Source organism: Cololabis saira, chromosome 13 (assembly GCF_033807715.1).
Source record: "Cololabis saira isolate AMF1-May2022 chromosome 13, fColSai1.1, whole genome shotgun sequence".
NCBI lineage: Eukaryota > Metazoa > Chordata > Actinopteri > Beloniformes > Belonidae > Cololabis > Cololabis saira.
Genome location: NC_084599.1, coordinates 10584740 through 10597057, shown reverse-complemented (window position 1 = coordinate 10597057; position 12318 = coordinate 10584740). Strand labels below are relative to the sequence as shown.

Below are 12318 nucleotides of genomic sequence, written 5' to 3'. Positions count from 1 at the left end.
ATATGACTTTTGGTCCATATCGCCCAGCCCTATATAGAACTGATGCAAACAAATCAGAATGAAGGGTGGCGAACTGGTGTGGCTGCTGTTGCAAATGTCTGAGTGCAAAATTTCCCTAAGATAACAGACAGTGACTACAGATGAGGGATCAGTTACGATGCAAGAAAGGATATAAACAATCTGAGCATGTGGCAAAACAACAGCTGTTATGGTTCAAGTTTGACCCCTGTGTTTGTGTTGCCTGCCCGTCAGGTGATTGAACGTGGCCTCCAGAAGGTTCTAGTCCTCGAGGATGACGTGAGGTTTGAGCCCAGGTTTAAACGAAGGATTCAGGCCATCATGGATGATGTCGACAGAGCCCAGCTGGACTGGGACCTCATGTAAGAACTTTGCTCTCTCGCTCTCCCTGGAGTGAGAGCTTTTATAAATGTCAACACGTGTTCTCAGAGGCTCCGTTTACACGGAGCAAAAACGGTGGCGTTTTCATGCGTTTTGGCCGTTCGTTTACATGAAAACGGAGCCCAAAGTCTCCAAAAACGATCATTTCTGAAAACTCCGGCCAAAGTGGAGATTTTCAAAAACTCTGTTTTCACGTTTGCTTGTAAATGGAGGAAAACGGAGATTTAGGCTTCAGAACGTTACATTATGCAACAGAAACGTCACCTGTGTCATGAGTGCGACCTGTGTTTACAATTAGTTTGTAACCGTCAATATTTTCTTGTATTTTACCTGTTTTATATTCTAAAGTCACACTTAAAAGTCACTCCACTTCTCTGTCACTCCAAACGAAAGACTCTCGTTCCGTCTTGGAAGTAAAGCCTGAATTATGGTCCCGCGTTAAATCAACGCAGATCTATGGCGTACCTTACGCCATAGATCTGCGTTGGTGTAACGCAGGACCATAAATCAGCCTTAACTGGAAGTTACACGTGTCATTTGTTGATGTTTTTTTGCACCGTAACAGCTTTTTTGAAAACGATCACATGTAAATGATGGAATTTTTCAAAACGTAAAGGGGGAAATATCCGTTTTTGTAAATACCCTGTGTAAAGGTGGCCAGAATAACTTCATTTGAAGCCTGGATATCAGCAGTAACAAAGTGTGCCTGTCCTCTTCTGCCTGCAGCTACGTGGGCCGAAAGCGCATGCAGGTGCAGCAGCCAGAACAGTCGGTGGACGGCGTGAACAACCTGGTCGAGGCCGACTACTCCTACTGGACGCTGGGATACGCACTCTCACATCAGGGAGCCAGAAAGCTACTGGATGCTCAGCCTCTCCCGAAGATGCTGCCCGTTGACGAGTTCCTGCCCGTCATGTTTAACAAACACCCCAAGTCAGTCTTTACCTTGGTTTCCAGTGATCAAACTTTTTGTGAATAATACAAATATAACACACATCCTATACAACAGAGTGAAAGTGTATTCCAGGCAGGGGACGTGGAAAGTTACAATGGTATATTGCTGGATGATGTTCAAAAAGTGCATTTTCATAGTTTAGTTTACGGATTAACCAACTATGACAGGACCACAGATAAGGAATTGCAGGTGCCCTGCACTCTCCAGCATGTTGAGGTCCACATGTTAAATGAACCAGTCTACATGTGTTTTGTGGATCTGGAGAAGGCATTTGACCGTGTCCCTCGTGCCATTCTGTGGGGGGTGCTGAGTGAGTATGGAGTCTGGGGCCCTCTACTAAGGGCTGTCCGGTCTCTGTATGATCGGAGCAGGAGTCTGGTTCGCATTGCCGGCAGTAGATCAGACTTGTTCCCGGTGCATGTTGGACTCCAGCAGGGCTGCCCTTTGTCACCGGTCCTGTTCATAATTTTTATGGACAGGATTTCTAGGCGCAGCCAAGGGCCGGAGGGGATCCGGTTTGGGAACCTCAGGATTTCATCTCTGCTTTTTGCGGATGACGTTGTCCTGTTGGCTTCATCAGACCGGGACCTCCAGCATGTGCTGGGGCGGTTTGCGGCCGAGTGCGACGCGGCAGGGATGAGAATCAGCACCTCCAAGACCGAGGCCATGGTTCTCCACCGGGAAAGGATGACGTGCCTTCTCCAGGTGGGTGGGGAAGTCCTGCCTCAGGTGGAGGAGTTCAAGTATCTCGGGGTCTTGTTCACGAGTGAGGGAACGATGGAGCGGGAGATTGACAGACGGATCGGTGCAGCGTCCGCAGTTATGCGGTCGATGTACCGGACCGTCGTGGTGAAGAGGGAGCTGAGTCGAAAGGCGAAGCTCTCGATTTACCGGTCAATCTACGCACCTACCCTCACCTATGGTCATGAACTTTGGGTAGTGACCGAAAGGACAAGATCGCAGATACAAGCGGCCGAGATGAGTTTCCTCCGCAGGGTGGCTGGACGCTCCCTTAGAGATAGGGTGAGGAGTTCGGTCACCCGGGAGGAGCTCGGAGTCGAGCCGCTACTCCTTCACATTGAGAGGAGTCAGCTGAGGTGGCTTGGGCATCTGTACCGGATCCTCCTGGACGCCTCGCTAGGGAGGTGGATGGATGGATGGATGGATGGATGGATGGATGGATGGATGGATGGATGGATGGATGGATCCTCCCTAGGGAGGTGTTCCAGGCATGTCCCTCCGGGAGGAGACCCCGGGGAAGACCCAGGACACGCTGGAGAGACTATGTCTCTCGGCTGGCCTGGGAACGCCTCGGACTCCCCCCGGAAGAGCTGGAGGAAGAGCTGGAGGAAGTGTCTGGGGTGAGGGAAGTCTGGGGATCCCTGTTGAGACTGCTGCCCCCGCGACCCGGGAACGGATAAGCGGCAGATGATGGATGGATGTTAAATGAACACCAAGATGCAAAAGCTACATTTAAAGTATATGCCATGCAGAACTACTAAAGATCTGCAGCACAATAATTATCTATACATGGAGAGAAAGGCACTTGTTCCAGTTGCTATGGTACAGTAGTTTGTGCGCTGGTGGTAAACCCCAACCGCTGAATTATACTCCTTCTTTAGTTTCTCCTGTCCCTCCTTCTTTCCCTTTCTCTCCAGCACCACCTCCTCCCTCACACACACAGGGCATGAATTGTTCTCCCGGCTCGCCGGGTACGGTGCCTCACACAGGACACACAATTCCTGAATTATATCTCTTTCTTTCATGGGGGTTCCTGCCCTGCTCTCCTCCACCTCCACCACCAACCCCTGCATATCCTTCATCACTTTCCTGCCTCCCTTTGTCTTTCACCGTAGTTGCTTGTAAGCTCATTTCAATGTGTTCTCTTCACCCTCATTAGGTCAGTTTATTTCTTTTTTTTTTTGAAGACTTCCTCTATCCCTGTGTCACCTACCCCCCCTTCTTCCTCTCTTTTTGAGGAATGTAGACCAGCATGGCTCTTCCTGCTGGTTGGTGAAGGGGACAGGATTCCCATTGATAGAGGACTGAGTGTGGGGGTGGGTTTTAGATGAACGCTGTACGTGTGTGTGTGTGTGTGTGTGTGTGTGTGTGTGTGTGTCTGTGTGTGTGTGTGTGTGTGTGGTGGTACTTTATAAATACACGGAGATGTGTGTCCAGTGTGCAGGGTATGGATTACAAAATACACTGTGTGCATTCAACATTGAGGGAGGGGGGGGTTTGTTAAAAAGTCAGAGAAAGGTGGACAGAAATGTGTAAGAGCGTGAGCAAGAGCTACGTAAAAGTTATTATAGTTCTGTTTTTGCTCCAAAACACGCAAAAACAGAAAACTGCAAAATACTACAGGGAGCATGGTGCAAAAGGGCGTTGTTGACTTTAAATAAAGGTTTAGGAAACAAGTGTCGACAGGCTCTAAACCGGCAGATGGACAGCAGTTATCTTCTGTGCCGACGGCTGCTCGAGACACCTTGTGACAGCTCTCAGTAATCCCTCTGACAGATCGCAAAGACTCCAATATTTTAGAGCCAAAAGCTGAGAATTTCGGCTTTTGATCTAAAGCAGGGTTGTCAAACTGATTTTGCTTGGCGGGCCGTATTTGACCAATTCTTTTCTCGCTTGCACGCTCAAAATAAAAAAAACAGTGCGAACATTTTTTTTTCTAATTCTTTTTTTTTTTACTATTGTTATCTAATCCAATATCAGTTTAGTTCATTTTAAAGGAAATATGCACTTTGTTTACACTCTAATTATGTAAAATATATTTCTTCAGGATCTTTTCTTGAAATTTCTCGTTTTTTTCAAATTATGTAAGATACTTTTAATATAATTTTACAAAAATAAACAGAAACAAGTATGTTTTTTGTATATTTCGCTTTTTTATAGGAAATTTAATTAAAAGCAAAATCTTTCTTATTACATCCGAGAGTGTTTCTTTGTGATTTAGAGATTTTTCCAGTACAATTAAGTGTATGTATTTTTAAAAATTGGCGCCAGTGTGCCGAAAAAGTCAGCACTTCTTTTTTAACTGTTTTACTTTGTCACTATCCTCGTATTCAAAACTGAAATTCTCTGAATAAATATCTTCTATCAAAATATATAATAGTAGTCAGTTAATGGAAATAAACGACCGTCTACAAAGAAATAAAATCGGCAAATGCATTCTAGAAAACTAAAAAAATTACGAAAACTGCTCTATTTGTGGAATAACGATGGACTTGTAGAAAAAATATAAAAAAGGAAATTAACATTTTGTTTTTTTGCGTTCGAAACTTCTCGCGGGCCGCATGAAAATCTCTCTCGGGCCGCATGCGGCCCGCGGGCCGCACATTTGATACCCCTGCTCTAAAGGGATTAATGGATTTTCTGATTCTCTATACTATGTGTTAGAAATGAAGAGACAATGTAGGTATTTCATTCAGCAAACTCTCACGTAGAAGAGTTTAAAGGTGATCTTAATGATGAAACACTTCAGCATCGTTCTGACAAATCCCCAGTTGGGGGATGATGAGCATAACTTAACCTTACTCCGTAGTCAGAGCCTACAGGTAGAAACTGGGGAGGAGGTGGGAGTTTTAGAGTTCAAGCAAGCTTGTTTGGCAAGAGACATCAGCGGGCAGGTGAGAGGGCAGCACCTTTTAGACTGTGAACAAGAGGCAGTAACTGGTGTAAACCACAGAGCCTGAACTAGCTGCTGGGAGTCCCCTGATTAAATATTGTGCATCGCTGTAGTTTTGACAGCATTGAAAGTTTGAGTTTCAGGTTGTTATTGTTTTTTTACGCTATTCTGTTATTTTAGACAAACATACTGTATTTGAGTCACAACTGATTTTGTGTACATTATTAGTGGAAATCATTCGGCCTGGTTTTATTGAAAGACAAAATTTTGTTAATTAAATAAAAAACCAACCAACCAAGTGATATCCAGATTCAGTTTTGACAGATTGATGATCGAATTGAAATTTTATTCTGTAAAAATGAGTTTTCCATGGGCCGTGGAGCTAAGCACCCTCCAACCTGAAGGTTTGCAGGGCAGTCTGCAGCTCGTGGTTCTAGTCCCTAGTCGAGTAAATGGGAAGAACTGTATCAGGAAGGATATCTGTTGTAAAATCTGATCCGATGCAACATGTAATACACGATCATCTGCTGTGGCGATCCCTGCAAAGAGAAAAGCTGAAAGGAGAGAGAAAAACAAACAACTTGCTACCATCCAAGCTGCGGTTGAGCAATGAAAGTAATACTTTTTCCATTCTGCTGCATTTATTTGGCAGCACTAGGTTCGGGTTATAAAACATACAACTGGGAGTCGTTGGTCGGGGAATTGACGCCACTAATCCCCCTTCATTAGTTTACTTCCTTAGTTTTGTTCAATTCCTGGATGCCTGAGAGGCCGTGATAATTATTCTTTACAGGCGACACTTAGCAGCGGCGGTTGTGTCAAGATTGCAAAATATTATTGTTTGATAAAAATTCAGATTATGAAAAAGAACCATTGTCAATTCCCTGTGGGAATGCGTTGATGGGGGAAAAGCAGCTAAGTGGTTCCATGTTAGAAGGTGTTTGTAACGTTGTAGTAATACAATAATAACCCACAAAGGTGTCAGAAATACTTTGGCAACAAAAATAATGAATAATAATGTAACCCTTTAAATAAGTTAGACTGACTGCAGAATTGGCACATTTGGAATGTTAATTACAGGACACACTTTAGTTTAACATGCCACTATGGTCAAATTATTTTTAAGGGTACCGAGTTATTTGTTCAGGACAGTTGCACTACTTTGTTGTTTATTATTATTCTGTTAAACTACAGTTCAAAAGCAATGTCAAATTGAGTTTCAGTAAATGATTACCTATAATTGCTTTTGTCAGTTTAAAGTTATTTCAGGATGAACCATTGAGGATTTTTCTTTCTTTAATAGACCGGTACCAACAGATTTGTCTAAGTGTGTAAACATGATTGCGTTTGACATTTTAGCAAACCACTGATAAAAGATTATCTGAGCTTATCTTAGTCTCTGGTCACCAGCTCTGTCTTCTCCATCACAAAACATCTCTATAACAACGATACTCTTTTCTAATGAAGATTTCGTCAACCTGGCTTTGAGAGTTGGTGTCCTGACAAATGGTCATCTCAGCTTCTCTGTGTCATTTCAACAGGCTTGTCTGCCTCACAAAAAACACTCACACATGCATTATATGCCGTGGCAGGATAAATAACAACCTTAACTGAGCAAAAGCCAATAATTCCGAGCTAAATAGTTTACCCGATGCAACTTGACTCTATAATGTGTCAGGTTGTTCCACATATTTCCAATACTGCCCCCATGTGGCAGTGACCTGGTACAACACGCAAGGGTCGAGGTTGGTTCAGGGGAGAGGAATCAGATCAGGTTATCCTAACTTTTTATATCCTTTCAACCATTTTGGTTGCATCTATATATCTAACAAGCACTTCAATGTATTCTATGAAATAATGTAAAATAACTATATTTTAACTTTACTTATGATATGATGAAAGAAGCAAATATATGTTCTACCACTCCCTCGTAATTTGCCATTTTGGCACAAGAACAAATATTTGTCTATGAGAAAAATAAAAAAATAAATAAAATGCTAGTACAGTGGAAAAGGACACCCCGTCCCTGTAGTTGACCTCCAGCAAACGTGCTGTAAAGGTGCTCTCTTTGGTGAAGTTAAACTGTGGTAAGCTGAATATAAACACAGAACTTCCCGATAAACCTTGACGAGTCAGAGGTTTATCAAAATGAGTGAGTGACCTTTGGTCACCTTTGCTTTAGAGTAACCACAGGGAAACTTGGTGTCAGGTTGCAACACTAAACTGAATATATAGTCAGGCACTCATTTATCCATTACTGGTCCATGTGCACTGTTTGATTGCAGTAACATGACCCATCATCATCTCGGTTTTTATTAGGGTATCGTATGGAAAATCCTGAGACAATTTGTATGTCTTCATGAACATTTTCCATCTTTAATAGATACCAGATGAGATATTTCCTGACTGTTTGATTGTCCTTGAGAACTTTTGACAACACTAATATATTCCAAGGATTTGTCAATAATTTTCCACTATAATCCAGACGATGTTGCATTTATGCACCTCACCTTCATCTCTATGATGGCACACAAGCAGACTTAGTTGGATGAGTGTATCACATTGAAAAGAAAAAAAAACAGATTAACACAGAAAACTACCCCTTTTTGGAAAATGTTAATTTCAGCGAGGTTTCATACATATACTTCCTTTTAGGATTTACATGTTGGTTTATTTGTTGACTGCAGAATCCTCCATTTCTTGTTTTTTTTTTTTAACACAAGTAAGGATACCTGTTTCTTGTTTTAAAATATAAAAATGCAAAAGCCAATATTCACAAATTTTTATCCCTATGATGCCAAATGTATCATATTTAATACAATATTTCAAATTCCCCCCAATAATTAAAAAAAAAAAACATTTTTATACAAAAACAAAAAATTATCAAGAATAAAAATGAATAAATAAATACATAAAATTACTCAATGAATTAACAATTATAAGAAAATTATGAGATTGCATTCTGGAGGTGGAGGTGTTTTTCATTTCAACATATAATAAACACTTCAAATAGAAAAAAAAGGTTTTGTGTGCATATATCATTTCATGTCAGGCATTAAAGGGTTAAGTATCTACTGTGCTGCCAGCATAGTCTATAAAACATGACAAATTTCTGCCGCCTGAGTCAACCACTACCTTAACCCTACACATGGCTTTAGTCAGACCACATTTTGTATCTTTGAGGCTTCAGTCGCTCACATATCGTTCAGTTTGAACGGGGTCAAGTGAGTCCTGGGTCTCCTGCTTTACTTTATGAGTCAAGTTTGTGGTGGAAGGTTGAGGATAGCTCGACCTTTTAAGCAGCAGCACAGAAGAGGCTCAGCCGAAGTGCCTGATTGATTGTGTGCCTGATCGCCGGGTCGTGGTTAACATATGGTTTTTGGGAATAGTGAATAGGGATGGGCGGTATGGACTAAAAAATGTATCACGATCATTTCTGGCATTTATCCTGATAACGATAAAAATGACAATCAAAAAAATACCAATACAAAAACGTGATCAACAGGAATTTATCCTTCTTTCTTTCTTTCTTTCTTTCTTTCTTTCTTTCTTTCTTTCTTTCTTTCTTTCTTTCTTTCTTTCTTTCTTTCTTTCTTTCTTTCTTTCTTTCTTTCTTTCTTTCTTTCTTTCTTTCTTTCAGGCTCATATCTTTCTTTCTTTCTTTCTTTCTTTCTTTCTTTCTTTCTTTCTTTCTTTCTTTCTTTCTTTCTTTCAGGCTCATATCTTTCTTTCTTTCTTTCTTTCTTTTAGGCTCATTTCTTTCTTTCTTTCTTTCTTTCTTTCTTTCTTTCTTTCTTTCTTTCTTTCTTTCTTTCTTTCTTTTAGGCTCATTTCTTTCTTTCTTTCTTTCTTTCTTTCAGGCTCATTTCTTTCTTTCTTTCTTTCTTTCTTTCTTTCTTTCTTTCTTTCTTTCTTTCTTTTAGGCTCATTTCTTTCTTTCTTTCTTTCTTTCTTTCAGGCTCATTTCTTTCTTTCTTTCTTTCTTTCTTTCTTTCTTTCTTTCTTTCTTTCTTTCTTTCTTTCTTTCTTTCTTTCTTTCAGGCTCATATCTTTCTTTCTTTCTTTCATTCTTTCTTTCTTTCTTTTAGGCTCATTTCTTTCATTCTTTCTTTCTTTCTTTTAGGCTCATTTCTTTCTTTCTTTCTTTCAGGCTCATTTCTTTCTTTCTTTCTTTCTTTCTTTCTTTTAGGCTCATTTCTTTCTTTCTTTCTTTCTTTCTTTCTTTCTTTCTTTCTTTCTTTCTTTCAGGCTCATGTCTTTCTTTCTTTCTTTCTTTCTTTCTGGCTCATTTCTTTCTTTCTTTCTTTCTGGCTCATTTCTTTCTTTCTTTCTTTCTTTCTTTCTATCTTTCTTTCTTTCTTTCTCTCGAATTTATCGTTTTTGCCGCGAGATGACAAATTCTTCTCTGGTTTTCTGTATGGATGAGAGATAGGGATTTGTGCTGAGGTTAGTTTACCTGTGACAAATGTCACAAATATTTACTGGCTCTGTGTTATCAAATATGAGTCTAGCTGATCTCCTGTGTAAAATCAGATATGGATGTTTTGTTTTTTTAACTTTTGCTCTGCACAGAAAAATGCATGTAATGTGTAATTTATAGTATATTCAATTTGCTCCAAATATTCATGTTTTTTTTAAATTTTTTATTAACCTGTGTCTGTCCCACCTCCCCATCCCTCCTGTGTCCTCTCAGCGTTCAGTACATGTCTCAGTTTGAGCCTCGGGACCTGAAGGCCTTCTCCGTGGAGCCGCTGCTCATCTACCCCACCCACTACACCGGAGAGCCAGGATACATCAGCGACACAGAGACGTCTACCATATGGGACGATGAAACCGTGGACACGGACTGGGACCGGCAGCATGCGCGCAAGACGGGCCAGCAGGGTCGCATCCGGCCCATGGCACAAAACAGCGTGACCGGAGAGTCACCGCCTCCTGCTGCTCGAGCTTCACGCGATGAACTCTGATACAGAGACGTGAACGCCTCAAAACTACAAGATGAGCACACACAAGGGAAGATGTGTGTCCACACACTTGAAAAGACATTTGAACTAAGAGCTGACATACTGTTCAACCGTTTACACGTGTACACAGGTGGATAAAAGAGTAAACTGATGCAATCATCCGATCGGCGGCATGACGAGGGGTCATAAAGAGAGAGCGAGACGAGCCAAATCCGGGACGAGGGCCAGCATACCGTTTTAACAAAAAGTTTTATTTATTCTCCATGTGCCTCCCATGAGCACGTGGACGCAGTTACGGCCTGAAATCATTACACATGGAAGACGGCTAACGTCACTTAAAGGGAAAGTTCGGTTTTTTACAACCTGGACCTTATTTCTGGCATTTTTTATGGTTGTATACTCACCCAGAGGTGTTTGGTGTCATTTGGAGTCCTTCGGAAGATATTACGAGTTTTTTGCGAGCCGCTTCTCCATATAACGGTAGCGCATGGGGGCACAGCGGGACACAGACGATGCAGTGTCTAAATAACAAATGATTGCAGCAAAACTCTTCATTTCTTTTATGAATCAATAGATCTGCTTCCAGGACCTGTTGTCTACATCCGGGGCTTTGTGTGTAACAAATAAATCAGTTTGTAAACAAGACCTCTGAACTCATGACGTCATCTCTGTGCGGGCGTCCCAGACACAGCTCTGTGTACAGCTGGAGTTCACTACTGTTAGTTTACTGATAGTTATTTGAAACATGTCTGAATATTTGTCAAATTCTGAGGTTGTGGACGACGACTTTGAATATGATGGACGTTCTTACCGTTTTGAGCCGGAGTATACGGCTGAAGAGCTCACTGAACGGAGGACAGAGTGCGCGCACAGAGATGACGTCATGAGTACAGAGGTCTTGTTTACAAACTGATTTATTTGTTACACACAAAGCCCCGGATGAAGACAACAGGTCCTGGAAGCAGATCTAGTGATTCATAAAAGAAATGAACGAGTTTCGCGGCAATCATGTGTTATTTAGACGCTGCATCGTCTGTGTCCCGCTGTGCCCCCATGCGCTACCGTTATATGGAGAAAACTCCTAATATCTTCCGAAGGACTCCAAATGACACCAAACACCTCTGGGTGAGTATACAACCATAAAAAATGCCAGAAATAAGGTCCAGTTTGTAAAAAACCGAACTTTCCCTTTAACAGGATGTGAGAGAAAAAAATATTCCTACATGAATGATTTGTTGTTGTTGTTGTTTAAAAAGAGTATTGCTATTTAAACAGAAATGCTGTTTTTTTTTAACAGCTGAAGAATAAAAGAATCTTCAATGTGTCTGAAAACAACTCTTTCATGAGACTGTGCATCGTCATCTCCACCATATGGGAATGTTTTTGAATGCCACAGCTGAGTGTTGGAGGGAGGAGAGGGATTGACAGATAGTACCCAAGGGTGTCACTTCCTAAGATGATGTCATGCAAGAACACATGAGCACGGAGCCACAAAACAAAATGAGAGTTCAGCTTTTCCTTGCCAAGCAGCTGGGCAGTAAGAGATGCAATTAGGGCTCAAAGTTTCTGTTCCAGCAGAGAGGGAAACCTTCACAGCGGGCTGGTCCTGCTAGTTTGCATTTCAGAGCAACAGTCACACATGTGGCTATTTTGATGAATGATATGCATTTATACCAAAGCCTTTTTCAAATTTATATGTTCATTTTTTTGGGGGGTTGGGAGCTTTGGGTTCTTGAAGTGTTCTCCTCAACACAGGCCTTTCTTTCTTTCTTTCTTTCTCCAGTTGTGCTGAACCAATAAAACAGCTTCTGTACTTCTGTGCTTTCACTCTCTCGCCTGCTTAAACCGACACACAGATGTTATCTTTTTACAGTAATTTGGGTTATTGTTGTTGAGCTGGCAGGGTGGAGCGTTGGGAAAAAACTACAAAGTGAGACGTTCATCTAAAGATAGCGCTTTCATTATATATTGTATATTATTGTTTAATCAGATGTGCAACGATCATAAACGTGCCCCAACTGTTCCCATGACCTGATGTCTCCTAGTCGTCTGCTAGAGCAGGAGTCAGTTTGTCCTGAGGAAAACCTCGTAGCATCACAGAAGCTGTGGTGAAACATGGAAGGAGGTAAACATGAGGTTTCTCAGCAGTGATCATGTCGAAACGACGCTCTACTCTGGTGGTGTGCTGGCTCCCGCTGTTCACTGGCTGAAAGAGAGCTGCACTTTTATGTTTCCTGTCTGCTGCGGGATCTGTCGGGGTTAGGCAGAAGAAAACAGACGAGCAGGGACTGGGAGCCGGGGGGACGGGAGGGACCAGGGGCCGTGTGAGATACAGAGGCTGAACAAAACAAAAAAATATCTTTTTT

General features: G+C 41.7%; 1 protein-coding gene across 1 annotated transcript in view; it reads left to right on the top strand.

The window, feature by feature from the left end:
* colgalt2b (collagen beta(1-O)galactosyltransferase 2b) overlaps window positions 1-10438 on the top strand; it is a 40030-nt gene extending 29592 nt beyond the window's left edge. Inside the window, exons 10-12 of the mRNA XM_061737657.1 lie at window positions 253-380; window positions 1126-1332; window positions 9682-10438. Of these exons, the coding sequence (XP_061593641.1) occupies window positions 253-380; window positions 1126-1332; window positions 9682-9955 (609 nt within the window). The 3' untranslated portion in view covers window positions 9956-10438. The remainder of the gene's footprint in view (window positions 1-252; window positions 381-1125; window positions 1333-9681) is intronic.
* The last annotated feature ends 1880 nt before the right edge of the window (window positions 10439-12318 follow it).